The sequence below is a fragment of the Chelonia mydas genome, chromosome 11 (assembly GCF_015237465.2).
Source record: "Chelonia mydas isolate rCheMyd1 chromosome 11, rCheMyd1.pri.v2, whole genome shotgun sequence".
In the NCBI taxonomy this organism is placed as follows: domain Eukaryota; kingdom Metazoa; phylum Chordata; order Testudines; family Cheloniidae; genus Chelonia; species Chelonia mydas.
This window is the reverse complement of record NC_051251.2, coordinates 40,889,321-40,915,988: the sequence shown is the minus strand read 5'-3', so window position 1 is coordinate 40,915,988 and position 26,668 is coordinate 40,889,321. Positions and strand designations below refer to the sequence as shown.

The window sequence follows — 26,668 nt, the reverse complement described above, 5'->3', positions numbered from 1 at the left end:
GAAGTAAGGATGCAGGCTTAATCACTCGAGTGCTGATAGTCCTCCAGCAGCTTCCCACAATTCCCCCCGCTCCTAGAATGGCAGACAAGTTGTTCCACAATTTACTGGGAATGCATCGTACAGCAGGGAAACTTACTGCAAAGAACCATGGGAGATGCCTCCTGAAGTCCTAGCAACACACCCAGGTGAGTGCAGCACCAGCGAGGACACCCTAACTTGGCTCTGGCTTTGCAATGTGACTGCTCACACCTGGGCTAGGTTCACCTGGGTGCCAGTCTTCTGAGTTAACTCTGCAATGAAGACAAACCCTTAGGGTATGCCTACACTGCCCTACATCAGCTGACTCAGGCTGCGGGGCTATAAAACTGCAGTGTGGATGTTCGGGCTCAGGCTGAAGCACGGGCTCTGGGTCTCTCTCCCACCCCCCACTCCCGCCAGGGTCCCAGAGTTCGGCTCCAAACATCTACATTGCAATTTTATAGCCCCACAGCTCAAGTCCTATGATCCTGAGTCAGCTGACATGGGCCAGCTGTGAGTGTTTTATTGCAGTGTAGATATACCCCTACAGAACATACTTTAGGTCCCATCTGCATTGCAAACTAGAGCTGTGTTACAACTGGGTGAGGGGACCACTGTCTTGTAACTAGATTCCTTGTCCTAGATGTGACTGTGGCCTAGGCAGCCCCGTTATTCAGGCAGAGCTTGTGGGGATATGGGCTGCACTGGACATCCTCAGACTGGCAGCTTTGGAACTACCCCGATCTCTCTGCAGGGTGGGACAAATCTTATGGCTCAGTGGGCAGGATATGAAACAGCGTATGTTTGTGCATAGTAGCAATCCATTATTGTGTTATTACTCTCATATATTATTTGTATTGCAGTAGTACCCAGAGACCCCGATCAGGACTCCATTGTGCGGGGCACGGTACAGTTATATAATAGAAAACAGACTGTGCACTGAAGAATTTACAACCTTCATAGTGACAAGGTGTAAAGGGGTGTAGAACCAAAGGAAGGGGAGGGGAGGGAGACTAATATTAAACACATAAGCCCATAGAAGAACTGGCAATTTTTTAAAAAGTTTTCTATATTTGAATGTTGATGGGCTCCCTTTAGCTTGGGCACAAAATTGCCTTTAGGTATGTGTGTCTGTATCATAACATAGTCCTGAGGGCAGATTTTCAGGCAAAACTCCACTGAAGGCAATGGAGTTACAGCAGGGTTGCGTTTGACCATCTGTGTCAACAGTGCACTGAACTCTGAAAGAGGTCTGAGCAGTGCGGTGATCTCAGTTTAAAGCCTGTTTAATTTATCTCATTGAATAAATCGCAATAAACATTGTTCATAAAGATTCCGGAACTGAATAATCACAAGTCCAGGCTGGCCCAAGAGATCACGTTGAGACGTGTTGGAAGAATTTGTAATGCAAATTTCCATTCTTCCCCACAGCACTGCTGGCATTTAGTCTTATATGTGCAGGCTAGATTTACCCTCCAGTGCAGTGTGAGCTACGCACTGAAGCTCTTCATGGCTCTGCATGCAGCTCAGTGTCCATGGCTCTGATGAACACCCTGCCTCCTCTGCCAGATGGCTAGGCAGAGCAAGAGAATCCATATCACAACACTGCTCCTAATACGGAGGCAGAGCAAATCTCACTGGCATTGTGGGAGCTGCCTCTGCCTCCGGATGCCCATGAACAGAACACAGGGAGGCAGAAGGCAAGAGCTGACTGGAGTACTCCTGCCCCCTTGTGTAATGTGGAGAGAGGAGGCCAGGATAGAAGCCACTGAGAACACTCCCTCCAAGGAGCCAGGAAGGGGCTGGGGGAAGACTCTCTTCCCCTACAGCTATTGGAAGGAAGAGATGGGAGGAGACACAGAGGGGATCCTCTTGCTCACAGCAGGCTCATTTCTTTTTTTCGTGGCTAAGAGTCAGTTTGTCAGCATATGGAGGCAGACAGATACATCTTCATCACACATTGATTCAACCAACGTTTGCAGGCGGTATCAGGGTGCAACACTAAAGCTACTGTGCGCTCCCTCTCTAAAGCCATTCAGTGACTATTCATGGATTAAAGTTTGAGGCCCACCACTGAGACACTTCAGAATATGGGGTATATTCTCTTGGGGGAAAATCCTCAGCCCAGCATCCAGCCTATGTAGCTGGACAGGATGCTGAAAAGATGCAGCGGGCCAGGGGGAAGACAAGGACAATGGTCTCCCACAAGCCACTGTGTGAAGTTTACTTCAGCCCCACAAGCAGCAATCTGTATCTATAATGTGATCCTACTGCCAAACTGAATTGAAGAATCCTCATTAATGATATCTTCATTAATGATCTGGAGGATGGCATGTATTGCAGCCTCAGCAAGTTTGCAGATGACACTAAACTGGGAGGAGAGGTAGATACGCTGGAGGGTAGGGATAGGATACAGAGGGACCTAGACAAATTGGAGGATTGGGCCAAAAGAAATCTGATGAGGTTCAACAAGGACAAGTGCAGAGTCCTGCACTTAGGACAGAAGAATCCCATGCACTGCTACAGACTAGGGACCGAGTGACTCGGCAGCAGTTCTGCAGAAAAGGACCTTGGGGTTACAGTAGACAAAAAGCTCGATATGAATCAACAGTGTGCCCTTGTTGCCAAGAAGGCTAACGGCATTTTGAATGTATAAGTAGGAGCATTGCCAGCAGATCAAGGGACGTGATCATTCCCCTCTATTTGGCATTGGTGAGGCCTCATCTGGAGTACTGTGTCCACTTTTGGGCCCCACACTACAAGAAGGATGTGGAAAAACTGGAAAGAGTCCAGCGGAGGGCAACAAAAATGATTAGGGGGCTGGAGTACATGATTTATGAGGAGAGGCTGAGGGAACTGGGATTATTTAGTCTGCAGAAGAGAAGAATAAGGGGGGATTTGATAGCTGCTTTCAACACCTGAAGGGGAGTTCCAAAGAGGATGGATCTAGGCTGTTCTCAGTGGTAGCAGATGACAGAACAAGGAGTAATGGTCTTAAGTTGCAGTGGGGGAGGTTTAGGTTGGATATTAGGAAAAACTTTTTCATTAGGAGGGTGAAGCACTGGAATGGGTTACCTAGGGAAGTGGTGGAATCTCCTTCCTGAGATGTTTTAAGGTCAAGCTTGACAAAGGCCTGGCTGGGATGATTTAGTTGGGGATTGGTCCTGCTTTGAGCAGAGGGTTGGACTAGATGACCTCCTGAGGTCCCTTCCAACCCTGATAGTCTATGATTCTATTCTCCCAGTGGTGAATCTCCTGACCCGACCCCTCCACCCTGAGCATGGAGCCCCAGTCAAGCTGAGCTCTGTCACAGCTGGGCCCCTCTATGCATAGTCCCTGGAATCTACCCTCCTCCCTTGTGCTGTGAAAACATTCATGGCTCCACTATCTGAGGGACCTCCACAGTCCTGGAAGCGACTTGCCCATTGATGCATAGGTCCAACCTCCATTAATGTGCTAAAGAGAAGAGTATGAGACCCAGAGCATACATACAGGGTTTCTTCATGCTCAGGAAGCTTGAGTGCGAACCTACAGGACTTTAGTGTGCCGTGCAGATACTGCTACTGGCCACTAAGTATGTCAAAGCACTACAGAACTTTTAGTGCATGGTAGCAGGGTTCACATGGCCAGTTAGCGTGCAGTATGCTAGATCACTGTAGATTTACACCCCTGCTTGCTGAGCACTGACACACTGTGCAGACAAACCTCCAGTTTGGAAAGGCTTGCATGGTGGGCTCAGAGAGATGGTAAAACTGTATGAATGTGAGAAAGCAACCTTCAGACAACTGAAGACTGGACAGATGGACGGAAACATCTTCAGGAGTACTAATAGGCTGTTTAGTTAGGACAAAAGATTGATTTACCTCCCATTACTACTTACAATTAAAACATCAGTGGAGACGTTAAGATAAACTTCAAATAAACAATTGTAATGAACTTGTGTGTGTGCACGGGCACATGCCCTCTACCTGATAGGATCAGATCTACTCAGCTGGTTTTTTAAGGCTCTTTACTACTGATATCTAGTGCAAATTCTCCTTTAACTCAGATGGGAAGAGATGGTGGTTTTTGGAGCAGGATGACCCGAGTTCTGTTCCTGCTGTCACTGTGAAGCTCCAAGTGGCATGGTGCACAGCATAGCGACAACTTATTGCCATGAATTATTTACAGTCTCAAAGACCCACTACTTTAGCAACATATACAGAATAATCCCGCTTTAACCAGGTTGGGCCAATAAGCACATGACTACCTAACATTTCCAGTGTCTTTCTCTCTCACATCCCTCAAAGTTACGCTGGCTCGCTGTGGCTTTGCTGGGTTTCTCCTGCATACATCCCAGCAAGACATCCCAGCTGCCACAGATCCCTGTCAAAGCTGTGAGACGGACCCATATTGCTGAAATAGAATTTTAGTTAGTGAGTTTTTGTTATGCCTTCTTTAAAGGTTTTGCATGTTTCAGCAGTAAACTTAATGCTGTTCAAACATACTTACTTGAGCTGGACCTGCTTCCTGGCCTGCCCTCCGAGTTTGGGAGGGAGGTCTGGATCATGAGCTGCACTGACTTCACCTCATCCTGAGCTTTCAGTTTACTCCACTGAACTGCATGTATGTGTCTGGTGGTTTTTGGAGCTCTGACATCACCCTATTCAAGAAACAGAACAGATTATGATTTAGGACACAACAAAATAAACTGCCACACCAGTGACCTTCCAATAACACTCTGAGGTTGTTGTCATTTTGTATATAGGGTTTCTTTAGTAAAACCCTCTAGCCTGATCTCAGAGATTGTTAGAATCCAGAGGCTTTTGAGTAACAGTTTTATGATTCTGCTAAAAATCTGATCGTAAATTCCCCTTTCAGTTAATATCCTGTATGAGGGCAAGATTGAAATGCCTTGCTTTTTAACAAATATTTTAATAACTAAATCAAGTTGCACTTCAAGTAAATAGTCCTTTCTGCTAAAAGAGATAGGCAGTAGGCAGGTATTGTTGCGGGGGGGTTCCCCTCATGGTAACTTGCCTACAGTAGAAAGCTCTTTAATCCTGCAGTCTTTCCCTGTGACTCCTGTGAGGCACTACTAGCTAAAAGGAACCTGGGGTTAGTCTTCCTATCAGAGAAAACCACTGTTTTTCACTTCTGAGACAAGCAAGCCAGGTCCAGCATTTTCCTATCTCAATAGCCCTGCTTGAATCCACACCTCAGAACAGAGCTGGGATTTCAATTATTAGCCTCAATGTGAAGCATGCCGTTGGTCTTTATAAAACACTTTTTGTAAGTAAGCCAAACGTTTTAATACAAAGTCTAATTTCCATCAGGTTAAACAGTGCTAAATTGTCTCCAGATTTTATTTTATGTTTCTCTCCATTTCTCTTATCACCTTCTTCCTCCTCCTGTTGTTCATCAGCTAATTAGCACTTCCCTGACAAGGTAACAACAAACACCAGCAATACTGACCACTGTTTAAATAAAAAAGTTTTCTTACTTGAGGGATTTCAGAGTAGCAGCCGTGTTAGTCTGTATTCGCAAAAAGAAAAGGAGGACTTGTGGCAGCTTAGAGACTAACCAATTTATTTGAGCATAAGCTTTCATGAGCTACAGCTCACTGAAGTGAGCTGTAGCTCATGAAGCTTATGCTCAAATAAATTGGTTAGTCTCTAAGCTGCCACAAGTCCTCCTTTTCTTTTAACTTGAGGGCGAGAGAGCTGTCCCAGCCAGGAATCTGAACACACAGTCTCTGAAAACATCATTCAGTTTTTCATCAGAACTCGAGATTTTACAATTAATTATGCAGTGCTGGACCTTGATTACAGTATGCAGCAAAATCAAAGTGCCCTGCTACCAGCTTTTAATGAAATTATGCTGTAGGTTTTCAACTTGGATAAGTATTTGCTTTACTTTTTCTGCACTTACCTCATATGTAATAATACATTCTACATTCTGATCTTTTGCTATTCCCACAATCCATTTCTCCATTACAAATGGTGGCTGAAAAGGGAAAAATAAACAGCATGTGTGTGGGGAGGGGAGGATTATTATTTGTCATTTGATTGCTTTATTATTACACCAAAAAGGTTTTTTAAAAAAACTCATTCCCTACAGCTTTTGTCCTTTTTCATGTGGCAAATGCATCCATATTTTTCCTATGTATTAATGGGACATAAAGCAACACCGTTTGGAATTGTTTACTTCCTTGTTTGTATACCACATTCATTACTAAATTAGCAGTAAAATGTATTTGTGGAGTATAGTATACTTAAGCTAACTGCTTTTACAGACAGAGCATAAGAAACACAATGTTTTTGTAGGGACCTTAGCATTTGATTTCATTCTTTTTTAATTTCTTGGCAACAAAGAGGAAATTTTAAAAAACAACAAGAGCAGATACTTAGATTCCTGAAGACATTCTCCTCCAGGTTAAAAGAGTGTAGAAATATGCGGAATATTAAGCTTATACCTGACAATCTCCTTGTGTTTAATTTTAATACTGATAAAAATTTAACAGGAAAAAACATGCAAAGCCTTGAGAAATGAAATACAAAAAAATGTCTCTCACAAGAGAAAATGCAAAAACTAGCAAATCTTAACACTAATAATAAAGGTTCCAGCATTCAGTGGCCACATAAACACAAGGACAGCATTAACGGTAGTTCCAGTGGGGAAATACTATGTAATAAGCCTATCATGGTAACACCATATTTTGTTATTTCCTGTTATTTTCCCTGTTGAGGGTTTGGCTCCAGCAGTTATTCCTAAGACAAAACAGCCAATGAACGCTGAATAAGGAATGTACACAGTTAAAGCCATTCATGAGAGTTTTTCCATCAGGGCACATTAGAGCAGCATTCTAATTGGCAATCAAGATGTTGCATATTTTTTCATTTAGAAATTTATATTGTTACACATTGCCAAGGTATTAGGGTGGGTCACATTAATAAAAAACAATCAATTAGAAATGAACGGCAAACAGAGTGCCCTGCCTATGAAAACAACTTCCATCTCCTAGATTAAAATCAGTCAAGACATTGGATGGTAAATATTTAGAGGCAAATGCTGAAGTCAAGTTAAACTCCTATTGAGGTGGAGTTGAAGATGCTCTATATTTCACTGATGGTGCTCAATGTGGAATACATTCGACTACCCACTCCATTTCTTTGCCACATTTTCCCATTTTTGTAGTAAAACAATGGTCACAAGCTGCATTTTATGATGCCATTAGGGCTTGAGTTACTAAAGTTAACGGACAGGGTTTTTTTCTCCTCTTATTGTGACTTTTCTATGCATTGGCTGCTCACTACTTTTCTGATGACTTTGTGGAATCAAGGTTCCATACCTTGCACTGTGCTCTGATCTTGGTTGTAAGGGTAGGGTTTAAGATCTTATCACATTTGAGAGAGGAGTTTCATAACAAAGTCAAAGTTTAAAAAAAATACAAATAGCATATGGAAGTTTCAGTAAGTGGAACATTTTCATCACTTGCACTTTTTCTTTCATTTAAATGTGGTAAACAAATAAAGAAAACATACCATGGAAGTAAAAGAAGAACATTTTAAATAATTCCTCTCATATTGCTTTATCCTTAGCCTGGCTTAATAGGGAATATTAACAAATCACTCAAATTATGATACAAATCTTCAAAAATAATGCATTTTATTTAAAAGCTGTCAAGAGACTGAGGTTTTCACAAGCACAAAAATCTACTGCTTTGGTATGTAATGTCTTTGTTTGAGATATATGAATTCATAAAGGCTGTAAACAGAACCCTACCTTTGTCATTTTTAAAATCTCTACATCAGGTAGGTTAGTGTTGAATGTCACATCTTTTATGTAGGTTATTGCAATTTCATCCCCATCCATCTCCATAAACATTTTCCATTTACAGTCCTAGTATTGAGAGAGAGTAATACCATTTTAGAACAAGAAACAAAACAAAAAATAAACAAAATCTGCAAAACCCTAAATGTGTTAAAACCCAAGGTTTGGAATACATTCCTACTGGATTCTTTTCAGGATAAAAGTATCCAAAGTGAAGGAACCTTTCTGTTTTCTTGGTAGCATTTCTATTAGTTCACATCTGAGAAACAGTTGTCATTTTGATACTGTGTTTTAGTTTCTTAAATGATAGAATTTCCTCTGAGAGGCTCAGGGAAGATAGAGCAGGTATATTTACACTAATAGGTAAATACGGTTTCAGGAGCAGGCATGGAAGGTTTCCATAAGCAAGCTGAGACAGAGTAACACAGCAGTAGAGAGAATCTGAATTATCAGCTTTATTTCCCAGTGGGCCCAGACGAGTCCTTCCGTGTGAATCCAAGAACAAATGATCATAGAGTCTAAGAAATGCCACTAAAAAAACTGCTTGAATAAAGGAGCAGCAAGTTATTAGAGTCCAGTTATATCAGGTACCAAGCATCCTCCTGTGTGATACTGAGCGTCCTCTAGTCCTGTTCATTTCAGCTAGAGTTCAAGGAGCTCAGGACTTCATATAAAAATAATAATTATGGCCCTGATCAAGCAAAGGACTTAAGCACATGCTTGGCTGGAAGCGGGTGAATAGTCCCACCGGTTGGATTGGAGCCACCCGTCAGAAGCACTCAGCCCCTTGCAAAGGGCTTGATCCCGTGAGGTGTTGAGCACTCCGGCAAAGCTCTTAAACATGCTTAAAATTATGCCCACACTCTGACTCATTCGCCTGGCCCTGGGAGTTTTAATTGTGAAACAATGTAGTCTATTTCTCTGTCTTACTGATTCGTGAACAGAGCAGAGAGACTGGGAGTCAGGAGATCTGGGGCCTCACTGAGCGTGGAGCATTTTGAAAAACTGGCCTCTTCATTTAGGTGCTTACATAGATTATGAGCTCTGCTGAAATCTTGCCGCAAGGCTGCAATTGTGGCTGTGACGCTGAATTGCCACGTGGCCTTTGGCAAGTCTGTGTGCCTCAATTTCTCCATGTGCACAAACTTAACACTGTGTATTTCTGTGGAATATGTATATGGTCCAGAGACCATAGCAGAGCGCTTAGAGATCACCACCACTTTACTTCCTATGCTTTGCACTGCAGAATCTTGTTTCAGGATGTCTATTACTGCGTAAATCAGGATTTTGTGCTACTTTGGTGAAGTCTCCCTCCAAACCAAATCTGATGAATATCAATCTGTTTTGATAAACAATGTGATTCAAACCCCTATCTCCAAAGGAAAAACTGTAATTACTGCATTAAATATAGGGCCTGACAGGCTTAGAGTACCTGGCAATTCCCAGTGACTTCCATAGCAAAGTAAAGGTGCGTAGCAACTCTTTGGATCAGACCCAAAGGAAGAAGCCTCTTTGATAGGGTAATAAACCATTTTGGCCCAAACAGTTGTGGACTCAGCTATACTAAGAGCAGTGCATGAGCAAGGCCTTTTCTTCTTTAAACTGCAGTTTCATACAATGAAATATGAAATCTTACCCCTTAAAACGCTGTCCTCAGACCCATACTCCTCCTCAAAATTCTGTGTCTGTCACAGGCCAAACCATTCAATCTGCCCTCTATGTCCACTGGAAAATGAACATCTTATTTGATCTGAGGAATATTGCTATGTCACCTTTTAAAATACTTATCTTTTAAATTAAAAAGAGACCAGCCCGATTTGTGGACAAGACACTTGTGTGATCAGTTTTCTAGTCAGCTACTTTCCCTAAGTATATACTAATCTTTAGGTTTAACCATACAGTAAGCAACACTAGCTTTCAACAGTTCAAAGAAGCTTAAAAGTAGAAAAGATTATTGCTCTACTTCCCCCTATTAATATATAGGCCCTGATTCAGCAAAGAACATAAATACATGCTTATGTCCATTTCAGTTCAGCTCAGCACTTAATTCAAATTATTTAATTCATTGGGACTAAAGCATGTGGTTAAGTTCTCTGCTGAATCAGGGCCATAAAGATCTCTTGAGTCAAGGCGCAGTTTACTACCTCGATAAAGTGGGGAAAAAAACATATACTGTTGAAGTGGCACATTAAAAAATACTCTGTTTATAAATGTATTTACGCAATGTCCTTCACAAAAGATTTCCCTGGGCACTTTACAATTCAAACACAAAGCCTTGTCAAATATCTATCTTTTCAGTTTTGATTTAAATAAATAAAACAGATTTAGCTTTCGAACTATGAAGAGGAAGCCAACTGCATAACTGAGGCACAAACACTCAAACTTTGAGTGCAGATAATTTCTGACTTATATTTAGAACAAGCCAATAAATCAACAGCCTCTGAAAATGGCTGTAGGAATGTAAGAGAAAAGCAAATCATAAAAGTATTTCAAACTCACTACTCCTAAGATCCATAAGAGTAAACCAAGAACACTTTAAAAACCAGGCCTTCCGTTTATTCCTGTGATCATATCACTCACCTTAAAACAACAAATATTAATGTCAATAATGAAAAACGAAAGGAAAACATAAAAGATCAGCCAGGGGCTTCAAACAACAACACACACCTCTTGGTACAAAAAACACTCCCTGGGGAGAGATCTCATTCTGGAAGGAGGCATGAATTTAGGATATGTTTTTAAATTCAGTTGTGGCAATAAAAAAAAGTTTAAGAGTCAAGAAAAAATGGAAACAGCATCTTAGCAGGCAACTGGATATTGGAAAACGTAAGATGTAGTGCAAGATGAAAGAAATATGAAAAAAGTGCTGGTCATGCTGGCATTAGAAGTAGCAGCATGTTGATGATTTAGGCCCCTGGTAGCTCCTTTCCATTCTTAGCTATTATCTATCTCAGCTGCTGAAACCTGCTGTTTTAAAGACATAAGAGTTGAACATCCAGTGACAGCACCTGGGTTATTTATCATTATGTATAACCTGCTACGCTACATTTTATTATGCTGGATTTAAAGGAAGATAACACAAGTATGGTTAATTTGCTTCTCTTCTTTTTATATATAGTGTCATGACCTGCCACTGCTTAGTCCCATGAGATATTTTTAACCAAAAAGAAAGCCACAAGAAACTCTCCCTAAAAATTCCATTAATAACCTCTTGTAGCGTGTATAGGTTGCAGGGTCTGGAACTAAGAATGTTTTAATCTCTTCAGCAAAACAATGTCTCATAATGATGTACAGGACTATTGCTGTACTGATGAAGAATCATACATAATTCAGCACCTTTCACTTGGCACCACTGTGATATCCTCATTAGTAGTGGCTCACAGTGGCTGTCAGATGGTGTCCATGCGAATGCAGGCATTATATTGTCTTTGAGATGTGCAGCTGCTTCCATGACACTGCCAGTATATAAAAACATGACGCCAGTTTGTTTTATTTAGTGCTAAACCTTCCAGTTTGTAAAAACAAGGCTGACACAGAGCCTGACATGAGGCAGTGAAAATAATTAGCTCTCATTTTCTCAGCCTCCTATTTCCTTCTCCCTGCTGTGTTCTCTTTCCACTAAACCACCACATGTCAGTCGAAATGGGAGGCAATTAGTGGGCTCATTTCAGTCCCCACAACTGTGCTGAAAAGAAAGTATTTATGATGGCACAATGAACAGCTGAAAGATTAAATAACGTTTGCCTTTTGAAAAGAAAATGACTTCTAGCTAAATGGGCAATTTTTGATTATTCTCAAACAAGCTTAGAGTAGTTGGTTTTTAAAATACAAGAAAGGAAAATGAGTCATTTTTAGGTGAAAGAATCAAATAAAACTTGACACAGTAATGCAAATAACTGATGTTTTATTGCAAAATATGTAAATGTGTTATACCCTTAACAATGGCTCATGTCTCAGGTCAGGGCAGATTGCTGCCAACTAGACACCAGTACAGAGAAGGTTGCTGCATTTGTTTCAGTTTTGTATGGGGAGGAAAAAAGGGGGCTTTAGAGAGAGGTGCTCTTAAAAAATAAAGAAAAAATGCCAGCTAAACATACATTTATATAATTGATTGCCTGTGTGCTTACTTGAAGGGCCTGATCTTTCACTCAGGCAGACGTCCCAGATCAATGGGAATTTTGCCTGAATGAGGAACATAATATTGGGACCTTACTGTAGCTAAATATGCAAAAATATCTTTCACTTGATATTATCTTTCATGTAAATCCAGCATAATAAAATGTAGCATAGCAGGTTATACATAATGATAAATAACCCAGGTGCTGTCACTAGATGTTCAGCTCTACTGCCTTTAAAACAGCAGGTTTCAGCAGCTGAGACAGACAGAGTTCCAAGACAGAAATGGTTCTGAGATTAGCTGCCATGTTTACAAAGGTCTGTCCTCACTAAGTGGTTGCAAGCAAATAAGGATTTTTAGGGCCCTGATCATCACCATAAAAATAAATTGCCAGTTCACTTGTTTGTGAATGCAATATTTTAAAGGTGGAAGTGTGAAAAACAGTATTTCCTTTTCCAAGCACTGACTATATCTTCATGCCATTTAACAAACCCCTGTACTTTTGTAGACAGCTCCCAGTTACCACTAGTGATAGACAGCTCCAAAAGTGGTGCAGGGGAGTAAGCCCAACATGCCCTCAGAAAGGATGAAATCCACCCTCTAACGCTGTGGGCCTGTGCCAGGCTTTCTGTGCGATTTTCACTCTGCAATGGGACTGTGTTGGGGCACGGGATGGATTGCCTTTAGGGGAAGTAGCTGTTCAGGGATTCATGACTGGGATTCTGTATATCAGCCCAGGAGAGGCTGGTGTGTAAGGAGGTTTGGGCTAGGCTGGGACAGTACCATTGCATCCACTGTTGTCCATGTGGAGATGCAGTGGCTACTATTCTAGACTTCACTCTGGAGTAGTGCCCTGGAGCGAGGTTGTGCTGCAAGCCAACAGACTGTCTATGGGTTGGGAACTGCTCATGTCCCCTGTACAAAGACAGATTATTGGGACTTTGCGTGTATGAGAATGGGGATGGGAAGAGGCCAATTACATCCACATTGGGTGTACTGTAAAAATCCAGATATATACTAAAAAGGTTCTATAGAAAGGCAAGTGAGCAAGTTGCTCAGCCAAAAAATTCAATGAGCCTGCATATACCTCTTTATAGTTCAATAAAAATGTGCATTTCCTTTGGGAATTGCTGCACCACATCCTACATTCAACACCTTCAAAGAGTATGGGCTTACTTCTGATCTCATTTACGCTGGTGGTGTTCCAGGAGTAACCACACTGAAATCAGTAGAGTGGCACCCGTTTTACACTAGTGTCAGATCAGAATAAGGCCCAAGTGTTCCCTTCTTGATGGAAAAACTGATGAGTTCAAAGTGCCTTGTGCTAAAATTTCAATGAGCAATGACACTGTATCATTGAGGCATACCATTTTGCCCGACTAAATGATGCTCCACTTTGACAGATTATATTAATCAGTTTAGTTAAACTGTAGTTATATTTATTTTATTGCTCAGGTATTTTTTTTCAGTTTTACAAAGAAACTATTTCTCTTTTCTCTGCTTTATTAGAATCTACACATGTCTGCTGTAATAAATAATAAAAGACTATGATTCTGCTTGGACTCCTATACGATATTTCGGAATTTTTAAGTGCTGAGAAATCTTTGGGACTAAATTAAAGATTATTAGACTAGAAAATTTTATGTGTAAGAGATTAAAGGCATTCAAGGGTCTTGCAAAGGAGGCTGTGGATCACAAGAAATACTCCAATAGAATTGAAATAGGCAGTGTTGTTAACGTACCTATGTAATGTGTGTGAGGTACAACTGAAAAGCTGGAAAATGGGAACGTCTTAATTTTGGATATGGAATGTAGCTTTAACTGCTTTTTGCCATGATTTTAACCCGATGAGTTCCGCAAAAAGCAAAGTAAATTGGTGTTGACAGACTGCTTATAAAGAGAAAAGAGCTACTAGCCTTCCTTTACTTTCTAAGTCTCAAAGAGATGGGAAAGGGTGGAAGAAGCAGTAGGTAGAAAAGGATGACAAGCTTTCATTAAATTGCATTCAGTTACAATGAAGATGTGGCATTACACTTTAGTATTATGTTGTCCTGAATCGTCCCGCACGGTACCAGCCTGTGTCTTTAGACTTATCCCACTGGGATAACCAGAGAACCAGGTACATTTGTTTGGAATAGCTCTCTGATATAGCACTACATAAATAAATAATACTAAAATAAACCTTCAGAACCCTCCCAGAAGTCAGGGCCACGTAGTCCTAGTATAGACCTGGGTGAAGATGACCTACTATTTTTACAGACCGTTAAAAAATACACGCTGGTTTGGAAACCAGGCCAGTAAAGGCAGTTCAGGCCATCCAAGTCTGACTTCCTCTATGGCTCCAACCAGTTTTAAAATGAATCAGACCTGGGCTGGTTGTAACTGGGTTTGAATGAGTGCATTTAAGCAGAGTTACAATGTGGTTTTCTTGAACAGCAAAGCTAGGAACGTCTCCAGAGAACCCTGCTCACCAAACCTTCTGAGAAGGCTACAGAACAATTTTTCTTACCACAATTCTTAAAACATATTCCACAAAAAAATCCTGGCTTACATTTGTCAGGGAGGTCCGTATACCCCATGAGCTTCGTTTATATGACATTGGTAGGGTGCACTCGGTCCCAACCATGTTTTTATAACTGGATTACCTGAACCAGTTTTAAATCCGGTTAGAATTCTGGGGGAAGCTTCCACAGTCTAGACGAGCCCATGGTGGATAGGGTTTGTGCATTCCTGTTGCGACTGAAAGGTGGGATTTCACCTTTGTTTCACACTCATGAAACAAAGGTGAAATCCCAGAAAAGGAAGGATTAGCACATAGTACACCTCAGGGGTGGAAATATACCTTCTCCTGTATGCACACACCAACTCACAATGCAAGCAAAATCCGCTGGAAAGCGAGAGAGAGAGAGAGAGAGAAATAACCACAAAAGAAGGAAGCTTTCCACAGTTACATGAAGAAACCCACTAAGAGCTCAGTCACTGCTTTTTCCATGAGTCCCTAGCGAGGGGCAGTGCATTGTTGTGCTAATTCAGGTGCAACCTGGGAAACATGCGAAGAGTGAGAATCTGCTTCCTGGATTCCACCTGTTCTGTGGGGGAAGCCCCCATGTGCCAGGCATATAGCTGGTGTAGAGTACCTCCCCCAACACTTCAAAGCCTTCTGCCCCTTACTCCCTTGCATGGCTGCACAAGGCAGGGCACAATGTGTACCTACAGAAAAGAAGCTGTATAGCACCACAAGTTATGGGTGCCTGAGAGCACTGGGGATGTACAAGCAATTCACATTGCAATGGGAAATCCATCTTTACAACTGGAAAATGCTTCAGATAAAAGAAATCCAAAATAAAATGAAAAAGAAAGGAGGAAATCCCCACATAGCAAACCAAGAAGGGTTTGCCCATGAATGAGACAAATTCAATACTAGTCCAAGCCCCCAGCCTCCACTGGTATCTCAATTTACCTCCTTTTCACAAAAACCTGTTGTCTCATGTTCAGTATGATAAAGGATTTATATAAGACATTCTCAATCACAAAACTGAAGTTAGAGAAAATGCTTATGAGGAAACAATCTTGTTTAATTCAAAACTTTCTGTACCACTGTTTTTCTTGTACCCATCCATCATTGATTCAGCATTGTACTTTGAAATTTGCTCAGTGATTTTCTGAGTAGCAGGATTCACATAATAAATGGAAAATATTTCTACAGACATTGGGCCCTTTGAGTAATGATTAAAGAAACAGAAATAAAATGATATTATCCCAACAAGATTCATTTACCTGTGGACCATTTCCAAGTTTCAAGTGATAACCAAAAACAAGTTCCAGGTTCACTACTTTCTCCATGTTTTCTTCATTTCCACTTACAGAATCCTATCACAGAAACAGAGTGTAAGAAATTACCTCTATTATGAGTCTCTCTGAGTTGGTGACCCGGCTACATTTGACAGTATGAGTTTAATACCCTTTCCTTTTGTATGTTACAAATCTATTGGCTGGTCAGATGATACTGCCGTCCTCTCAGTAATTCCACATAAAAACATAGGAACGGCCGTACGGGGTCAGACCAAAGGTTCCTCTAGTCCAGTATCCTGTCTTCTGACAGCGGCCAATGCCAGGTGCCCCAGAGGGAATGAACAGAACAGGTAATCATCAAGTGATCCATTCCCTGTCACCCATTCCCAACTACTGGGAGACAGAGAATAGGGTCACCATCCCTGCCCATCCTGGCTAATAGCCATTGATGGAGCTATCCTCCATGAACTTATCTATGTCTTCAAGTCACCAGGGCCTGACGAAATGTACTCTAGAATACTCAAGGAGCTGACTGAGGAGATATCTGAGCCATTAGCAATTATCTTTGAAAAGTCGTGGAAGACAGGAGAGATTCCAGAAGACTGGAAAAGGGCAAATACAGTGCCCATCTATAAAAAGGGAAAATAAGGACAACCCAGAGAATTTACAGACCAGTCAGCTTAAACTTCTGTATCAGGAAAGATAACGGAGCCAATAATTTAGCAATCAATTTGCAAACATCTAGAAGATAATAAGGTAATAAGTAACAGTCAGCATGGATTTGTCAAGAACAAATCCTGTCAAACCAACCTGATAGCTTTCTTTGACAGGGTAACAAGCCTTGTGGATAGGGGTAGACTCGGTACATCTTGACTTTAGTAAAGCTTTTGATACTGTCTTGCATGACCTTCTCATAAACAAACTAGGGAAATGCAACCTAGATGGAGCTACTATAAGGTGGGTGCATAACTGGTTGGAAAACCGTTCCCAGAGAGTAGTTATCAGTGGTTCGCAGTCATGCTGGAAGGACATAACAAGTGGGGTCCCTCAGGCATCAGTTCTGGGTCCGGTTCTGTTCAATATCTTCATTAATGATTTAGATAATGACAGAGAGTACACTTATAAAATTTGAGGACGATATCAAGCTGGGAGGGGTTGCAAGTTCTTTGGAGGATAGGATTAAAATTCAAAATGATCTGGACAAACTGGAGAAATGGTCTGAAGTAAATAGGATGAAATTCAGTAAGGACAAATGAAAAGTACTCCACTTAGGGAGGAACAATCAGTTGCACACATACAAAATTGGAGATGACTGCCTAGGAAGGAGTACTGCAGAAAGGGATCTGGGGGTCATAGTGGACCACAAGCTAAATATCAGTCAACAGTGTAACACTACTGGAGAAAAAGCAAATATCATTCTGGGATGTATTAGAAGGAGTGTTGTAAGCAAGACGCAAGTAGTAATTCTTCCTCTCTATTCTGCGCTCTATTCTGCGCCTCAACTGGAGTATTGTGTCCGGTTCTGGGCACCACATTTCAGGAAAGATGTGAACGAATTGGAGAGTGTCCAGAGAAGAGCAACAAAAATGATTAAATGTCTAGAAAACATGACCTATGAGGGAAGATTGAAAAAATTGGGTTTGTTTAGTCTGGAAAAGAGAAGACAGAGGGGACATGATAGTTTTCAAGTATGTAAAAGGTTGTTACAAGGAGGAGAGAGAAAAATAGTTTTTCTTAACCTCTGAGGATAGCACAAGAAGCAATGGGCTTAAGTTGAAGCAAGGAAGGTTTAGGTTGGACATTAGGAAAAACTTTCTAACTGTCAGGGTGGTTAAGCACTGGAATAAATTGACGAGGGAGGCTGTGGAATCTCCATCACTGGAGATTTTTAAGAGCAGGTTAGACAAACACCAGTCAGGAATGGTCTAGATAATACTTTGTCCTGCCACGAGTGCAGGGGACTGGACTAGATCACCTCTCAAGGTCCCTTCCAGTCCTATGATTCTATGATAATTCTATCTAGTTCTTTTTTGAAGCCTGTTATAGTCTTGGCCTTCACAACATCCTCTGGAAGAGAGTTCCATGGGTTGACTGCGCATTCTGTGAAGAAATACTTCCTTTTGTTCGTTTTAAATCTGCTGCCTATTAATTTCATTTGGTGACCCCTAGTTCTTGTGTTATAAGGAGTAAATAACACTTCCTTATTTCCTTTCTCGAAACCAGTCACAATTTTATAGACCTCTATCATATCCTCCCTTAGTCATCTCTTTTCCAAGCTGAAGAGTCCCAGTCTAATTAATCTCTCCTCATACGGAAGCTGTTCCATGCCTTTAATAATTTTTGTTGCCCTTTTCTGAACCTTTTCCAATTCCAATACATCTTTTTTGCGATGGGACAATCACATCTGCACACAGTATTCAAGATGTGGGCCTACTATGGATTTATATAGAGGCAATATGATATTTTCTGTCTCATTATCTATCCCTTTCTTAATGATTCCCAACATTCTGTTCACTTTTTTTGACTGCCCCATGCCATTGAGTGGAAGTTTTCAGAGAACTATCCACAATGACTCCAAGATCTCTTTCCTGAGTGGTGACAGCTAATATAGACCCCATCATTTTATGTGTATAGTTTTCCAATGTGCATTACTTTGCATTTATCAACATTGAATTTCATCTGCCATTTTGTTGCACAGTCACCCAGTTTTGTGAGATCTCTTTGTAGCTCTTCACAGTCTGCTATCTGAGTATATATACCAGAACTCACACATTAGCTTGTGTTACACTATAAACACTGGCAGCCTGTTACAGGGCAAGCTCCTGTGAGGTGTTGAGCACCTTCAGCTCCATATGAAGCCGTTATTTCACAGAACAATGTCATTTTGAGCAGCTGTCCATTGTAACTGGAATTATGGCTTGAAATTTGCAATGCAGTAAACAATTATGGATTTTCCTTTGACTGTACGATGGACTTTATTTTAAGTGGGTCTCACTGTATTGTTGTGCTGTAAATTATAACAGCTATAAAAGCAACTGAATCCTTTGGGGTCTAGTACTGTCTGATTAGCTGACAGAATTCCTTTGGTTTGATGTATGCAGTGTAGTTGCAGTCATGTTGATTCCAGGATATTAGAGAGACAAGGTGGGTGAGGTAATATCTTTTATTGGACCAACTTCTGTTCATGAGAGAGACAATTTTCTTACCACAATTCTTAAAGCTTGTCCCTCTCACCAACAGATGTTTGTTCAACAGAAGAAATTACCTCACCCTCCTTGGGTTTCATGGTAAGCTCTAAAAGTCAGTTGAGTCTTTATATCTTAAATCCAAAGGAAGGACCCTGGAGGAGGGGTAGAGCAGGTCTATCTTTGTTGTTGCTGATATCACCCAAAAGATGTATGGTTAGCATGCAGGGGGCTTAAAAAGGAAACAAAAGAATGACTACTATAGTACATAATTATTTTCTCCTGTAAGACAACAGAGTAAGGAATGATGTGCTCATTATGGTCTGGATTGGAACTACTTTGCACACAACAATGAGTAGTTACTCACATGAATAATCCATTGATTTCAGTGGCATTACTGATGGGAGTAACTGCTCACCCATGCAAGTACGGGGGGTCACAATCTGGCCTTATGATATTACCATCATATGTTAACCTGCAAGACATCTTTCTGTTGTATTAATTCTTTGAACCTCATTGAGAGGGTGTATTGTTGTGATATTGCTTGTTCTGATACGCACACTCATATTGCTAACTTGACCTCAAAAATCTGCCACAGATAGTGACAATGTAGATGTGTACTCTATACTAAGTGTAAGGCCTAGTAGCACAGCATAGGTACAGGAATAGATACATTTATTGAGTCAAGGCAGGCAGCACCTTTAAATAAGTAAATAAATACTTACCTTAATTAATGGTGGGAAATGAAACATGTTTAGGTAATCATGAGTTAACCTCTCAATAGCAGTCTGTAAGAAACCAAACAAACCCAAATCAGACAATAGTTCATCATGATGTAATAGCGTAAATGCAGGACTGAAAAACAGCACTGTGTGTGTGTGTGTGTGTGTGTGTGTGTGTGTGTAAGTAACTCATTCAGTGTGTATAGTGTTCTCTGTATCCAATCTTAATATACAGTTCTGTTCTAAAAAGGGACTCTAAAATGGCACCTTCTTACTCAGCAGATCTGTCCCCTTGTGAGTATTCAGAGTCAGATCTGCTTAATTTAGGGTCTGTCTACACTGCAGCTGGGCATGTGCTTTCACGGATGGGTAGACAGACACGTGCTAGCTCCGCAATAGCAGCGTAGACAGGGTTAGCATAGGCAGCAGCTACCCAGGGGGTCCAGGTGGGCTTGTACTCAGATGGCTAGCTTGAGCTGCTGCCCATGCTATGTTGGGCTACACTGAAAGTTTTATCACACTAGCTCAAGAAGACTTGCATGACTGCCTATGGGCACTGGGAAGCACACTCCTAGTTGCAGTGTAGACATACCCTCAATCACAAATATAGGTTTGTACAGGTTTTTACTCCTGTTAGCCTCACTGAGCCAACTCAGCAAGAACTGCATTCTCTATTCCAGGGGTTCTAAACCGTTTCCTTTTGGGGGCCCCACCAGCATGCTATAAAAACTCCATGGTCCAGCTTCGGGGGACGTGGCTTGGGCTTCAGCTGCAATGTGGGGGGAGAAGCTTGAGCCCCATGGAACGAAGGGGGCTGGGGCTTCTGACGCTTGGGGTGAGGAGGCAGCTCAGAGCTTTAGCCCCATGGGGATGGGGGGCTCAGGGCTTCAGCTGTGCGGGGCAGCTTCTCCGGGGGCTCAAGGCACTGGGGCTCTGGGCTTCAGCCCCATGGGGTACCTGGGCTCGGGGCTCCGAGCGGCCGTGCTTGGCAGACCCCCTGAAATGGTTCACGGCCCCCTCAGTGGGCCGCAGACCACCAGTTGGGAACCGCTGCTCTATTCCATGGTCTGTGTCCATTTATTTACCAAGTTTTAATAAGTTTCATCTGATCAACCCCTGCGGAGGGCAATCACACATGTCACTAATGGAACTACTTGGAAACAACGGCGTACAACCCATAGAAATGCAATATTAATTTGGACTGTAATACCTTTATTGTGCTGATGCAAAAGATAGATATAACCTAGTGCGACTCTCAGCGCTGACAATCAGACAAAAAGCATCCTTTTACTAGTAAATGGAGCACATTGTATACAGAATCACTCAGACATAATGGAAGCCCACAATGCCATTTTCAAGACGTGTTTCAGAGCAGAACCACAGGTATGTAAGCCATGTTCTGTGACTGGAAGTAAATATTATTACTACTACGTCAGTTACTACTTTCAGGCCAAGGGTTTTGCTGGATTCAGTGTAACTATTAAATAATTAGAGCAATGCAATCTCTTGTGGATGAAATAAAGCTCAGACAGCAAAGGAGCCATACCCACTAGCACTCAACTATCTTTACAATTGTTCAAGAATAGAGTGTTTGGTACACAAAGCAGTTTTAAATTAGAGATGATTGGTGAAACTCAAGATGTTCAGAGATTTCAGTTCAAATACATTTTTGGTGTTTATCCAGACCTCTCTGATTAGGCTGGAAGTCTTGTGAGAACAGGTTCTGTCCTAAGATTTCCAAAGGTTTCACTTAGGTGGGAGATAGTATTAGAAGAGTCTTTTGCAATATTTCCTATTCCTGTTCCAGCCAAAACCAGGAACTGCAGTGGAGCATGGTTATTTATAAGAGAGAAAAAAAACAACACCACATCAAAAACTCAAGGTTACCAATCTTTTTGGCATCTCAAAAGTGTTTAGGTTTGCTTTGGTGCCTATTGCAAGCAAGTTCTGGGTATGATCCTTTTTCTCAAAAAGGTTTTTCTAGCCTTAGCTTTAGATCTTCTCTTATGCTGGATAAAACTGATGATTTCTGTCAACATTTACACTGTCATTTACATTGTCAATATTTACTACTGTGATTATCAAGACGTGTTGTTAAGATACCTTTAAATGAATGATATGTCCTTTGGAAAGAATTCCCATGTCCTTTAAATCTTCTTCTTCTATAAGAAGCAACCGTTTCCCAGTGATATGATTTTCCTTAAACAAGTTGGCATAAACATTCATCTCACCGGAAGCATCACCTTAAGATATGAAAGGTTATACAGAAATCCATAGTGCTCTTCACTGGGAAAAAAAAAGTTAAATCTGTGAGCTATAATGTGTAGTTTACCTTTTCCAACAAGCTGGTGCAGCCAAAAGTACTGTATAAAAAAAAAAAAAGCACAGTTTTGAAGGTCACACAATTAAAATGTATAGGTTACAGCACCTCAAAACACTCAAAAATATAATGCTCATAATTCAATTTTAAAACAAAAATTAAAAGTCTTTTTAGTGGTGGGACAAGGGAATCAAACTTCTCCATTATATTTACTTTTCAGGGCTGTCTTGCAAGTTTGTTATTTACGATAAATTTCCTTCTGCTTTGCAGCCATTTTTTTAGTTTACTATTGTTTTTAATTGCTACTGCTCCTAATGTAGATTGATCAATTTGTTGTGTGATGAATGGGACAAGTTCAGCAGCTTGGACCATTACTACTTTGCATTGGCTTTTCAGTTAGTCCTTCAGTAACCTTGACTTAAATGACCACATGATGTACCAAAAGGCTGCCGAAAGGGATATTAAAACCACTATCAGAGCCGTAGCCATGTTAGTCTGTATCAGCAAAAAAATGAGGAGTACTTGTGGCACCTTAGAGACGAACAAAGTTATTTGGGCATAAGCTAAACCCACTTCATCAGATGCATGCAGTGGAAAATACAGTAGGAAGATATATAAAGAGAACATGAAAAAATGGGGGTTGCCATACCAACTCTAACGAGACCAATCAAGTAAGGTGGGCTATTATCAGCAGGAGAAAAAAAACTTTTGCAGTGATAATCAGGATGGCCCATTTCAAACAGTTGTCAAGAAGCTGTGAGTAACAGCCGGGGAAAAATTAATATGGGGAAATAGTTTTTACTTTGTGTAATGACTCATCCACTCCCAGTCTTTATTCAAGCCTAATTTAATGGTGTCCAGTTTGCAAATTAATTCCAGTTCTGCAGTTTCTTGCTGGAGTCTGTTTTTGAAGTTTTTTTTGTTGAAGAATGGCAATACCCACCTGCCTATGGCAATTCAGCAGCATATATTCTGGGCTGATAATCTGCCAAGCCAAATGCTTTAAACAGGTCTCTGAGCATGTGACCATTTCACCAAGGTGATAAAGTCCTTCCTCTTTCAGGATAGGGTCATTTTAAAATCTTTTTTGGAACAGGAATTTTAAAAATATATAGTACTAGAATCTTGCCCACAGATTTCTCAAATCTTGTCCACAATCTAGATTTTATTTATTATGATGTGCATCAGTTTTCTTTTATAGCTACATAAAAACAATGCTGACTGAACTAGTACAAAATGCTTACCACATCTTCTTCAGTCCACGCGCAAATATCAAAGGAAGGCAGCAACTGTGTGAGAAACATGAATTGAAAAGAGTAATATTGCTCTTCTTGTCTGATCATTTGCTCAGGTCTCCCCCCAGTTTTACTTTGGTGGTTGATTTTATTTGGCACCTCCTCTCCAGCTAAGCCATAAGCCCCCTGGTTGTGAGGACTTTCCCCATTATTCCATGGATTACTGCATAAAGTGCCATCAAAGTAGCATTCCTCATGTTCACATATTAGTCAAAGTGATCACAGGCTGGCTTCAGTGATATTACAGCAGTGATGGAATAGTCCCAGCACCTCCTGGGGGCAAAACTAGTCAGGAGATCACCAAGCAACAAAAGCAGTCTTGGAATTTTGTCACCAGCCGCATCCCCTCAAGTGGGGCTCACTAGTCACCGCTCTCTCCTTGTGTTGTACCATTGCTTTTACTATCGCTTGACTCCAGTAGTGAAAGCTATGTCTTGGTCTTTCCCAATATCAGCTGGGAGGGAGGTTTTCTGTAGAGTGAAGGAAGCGGTCACTGCATAACAAGGACAGCACAACTGACTTGGGACTGGGTCACTGCAGCTAGACTTCCTTACTGATTAAGGTACAAGTTTGTTTGTCCCCTTTTACCCTTCGGTGCCCGCCTACACCTGCATGATCATTCCTTTTAGGAGCTGTGGAACAAAACCTGAAGGGGACACTTCACAGCCAGCTGAATGCCACATACCACGTACCATGTATGGTACGCTTTGTTATATGGTGGATCAGGATTCTCCTCTTGAAGTATGAGGGCATCAGACCAGAATCTACTTGATACATGAGGGGATGGATCTGTCAGTGAAATCCAGGAATGGTTTGAAGATGACACAGTGAAAGATCTCACTGAGATCGTAACCTCCATCTAACCAGCTAAAGAATGGGTTATTCTAAGCTATATTATCTTCTCATTGGTATCCTGTTAATTAGATGGATCTGAATTGACAGTGCCACCCAAACTCTTGCCACCATGCTCTGGCTGAAAATTTACTGAATTACTTCGCTACCAAACTGTAATTCAGATTTCACTGGTCAACCATCAGTGTTTCTGGTCTCCTTACATTGTGGGCCGTGCAAGCCTACAAGCACCCTAGTGCCCAATCTCTTGGCAGTTGCAGTTCCTCCTCTCCAGAATTCCTCCCTCACACCTGAAAGACCTTGTGCCTATGCATGGAAGCCACCCCATGTTTTCAAATCATTATCTATTAGTCTCCTCCTTTCCCTGACCCTGCAGACTGTGGGACAACAGGTGCCTCCCACAATGACTTCCACCCAAACTTGTGAGAAGTCTTTCTGCTCTTCCTGTATGGATTCCCACTGATGGATTCATGACTGTCTTACACTTGTTTCCTGTGTCCTGAACTACAGCTTCTTCTGAACACTGCAAGATGCACAGAGGAAAGCCACCCCCCACCCCCACCCCAGTGGCTTGGCCAATCTGCTTCCAAGGAAAATTCCTTCCTCACCACAACCATTTTATCAGACAATCCCTGTCCATCCATGTGAAGATCACTTGACCCTCTCCCCCCACCTGCCCCGCTGCCCACCCCTTCCTGCCATAACTTTTCCAGGACAGAAATGGCCTCCTCAGATGGACAAAGCCAACAATGCCTGAGCTAAGTGGTCACTGGGATGGGAAGCTGGCTTTGACTGCCACACGGAAAGGCAAGTTTCCCTCGTCCCCCTAACTTCCCCATGCATGGGCCAAGCTTCATAACCTACTGATTACAAGTCAGTAAAATCCAGAAAAGGCTCCCTTCGTGACAATTAAATTGGGGCGGAGAGGGTTGTAGGATGGAAGGGGTCCACCTATCGCTGGCAACTAGGTTGGGCAGGATCTGGCAAATCATGATGACCCTTGTGAAGGCAGAGACCCACAATATTTGCAATAAATAATTAACATAATTGCCCTTAAATTCCAAATGGGCTGGTGTTTTCCTTTCCATTGGGAACCTTGAGTACAACAGTTTGCCGTAGTTCATTGTGTATTCTACCATTGCACGAGTTCAATATTCCATTCTTGCTTACACACAGTGACTTTTCAGATGATTCCCATTTTTAGGAGAGGAAAATTAGTGATGTGAAATGTTAAATATATTTACAAACAAACAAACAAAGAGAAAAAAGGGGGAAATGCCACACCCTGCATAATATGAAAAAGATCAAAGCAGAAGGCAATGAGGAATCCCTTTAATAGCAGCGGTTTACACAAGAACACAGAAGCATAAAAATGTACTGTCAAAATGTTTATTGCAAAATAGAAGATTGGAACAAAGAGAAGCAAAGGAAAAAACTTCACATCAAAATCAAGTTTATGACACCAACTGAGAAAATTGAATACATTACATTTTTTTGAAAAACTGGAAAACCAAATCCATACTGTGAATAAAGCAAGACATCACATGTTAAGTGCGGTGAAGAAAACAACTGACTACTGAAAGGTCTTACCACAAGAGGGTGTAACATTGCATGTTCCATACAAATTAGCTAGTCAGTTTGCCACAATAGTTTTGGCACAGGTTTTGCTCAGCATAGTATTTCAGTAGGAAGGGATGAAGTTTTCTAACACTGTGAAAATATTTTCTATTCAAATTTCATTTGCTCACACTTGGAGTATAAATAGAATCATTTCCTAGTATTCAGTACAAAACTTTTTAAAGAGTGCAAAAGCAAGAAAATGCAGTGGACTATATCTGACTTTAAAAGTCAGCAGAATATTTTGCACACAACGTAAAATGTTTAATGTAGGTTGCTGGTACTACAGTCCTGAAACTAAACCTTCACACACCAGAAACCTCTATACAGACTTAATAGTGTGCACTAAGTTGGAGTCAGGGGGAAAATGCGTTCCTCTCCAGATTTCTATTGGTAGATTTTAAGGACTGTAAAAATTACTGTATGTCCTGTGAGCCTATTTTGCTACATGAAAGTTGGAAGAACAGAATGGATTCTCTATTGGCCTATAATTAAACCTCTGTCAAGTTGGAGGTCTTATTAAAAACCTGTAAAAGCTGCCTTATTACAAAAACAGGAAATAGCTTACTAAAGATGTACAGTAACTTCGCTAGTTACTTATTAGCTTTATTATATGTGCTGTGGATTTACTGCTGCTGATAGCAATATAATGTATCAATTATTTAATTAGATCAATGTATCAATATTTAATTAGAATAACTGCTTTAAGATCTACAATGAAATGAAATCACTATCTAACAAAATACTGCAAATGATAAATGAACAAGTCAAGAACATGACCATGTGCCGAAGAGCTGCTTCAGATCTCAGGTCTCAAAAATCCCCGGCATCTAGAGAAGACTAAGTCCAAGTACTAGTTAACAAATACGGCCAGCTAATCAAGCATATCCAAAACACTCCACAAACTACAGAAGCCCTGAAACAAGTCCTCAGATCTA

General features: G+C 41.1%; 1 protein-coding gene across 3 annotated transcripts in view; it reads right to left on the bottom strand.

Moving 5' to 3' along the window:
• The window catches only part of MAP3K20 (mitogen-activated protein kinase kinase kinase 20), a 131,270-nt gene that overhangs the window by 9,271 nt on the left and 95,331 nt on the right, over positions 1–26,668 (bottom strand). For all 3 annotated transcript variants that reach the window (XM_037912580.2, XM_043525233.1, XM_043525232.1), the window contains exons 12-19: positions 23,211–23,255; positions 21,979–22,009; positions 21,750–21,889; positions 19,650–19,712; positions 15,725–15,817; positions 7,783–7,899; positions 5,929–6,003; positions 4,510–4,660 (exon numbers count right to left, since the gene is read on the bottom strand). In XM_037912580.2, the coding sequence (XP_037768508.1) occupies positions 4,510–4,660; positions 5,929–6,003; positions 7,783–7,899; positions 15,725–15,817; positions 19,650–19,712; positions 21,750–21,889; positions 21,979–22,009; positions 23,211–23,255 (715 nt within the window). The remainder of the gene's footprint in view (positions 1–4,509; positions 4,661–5,928; positions 6,004–7,782; positions 7,900–15,724; positions 15,818–19,649; positions 19,713–21,749; positions 21,890–21,978; positions 22,010–23,210; positions 23,256–26,668) is intronic.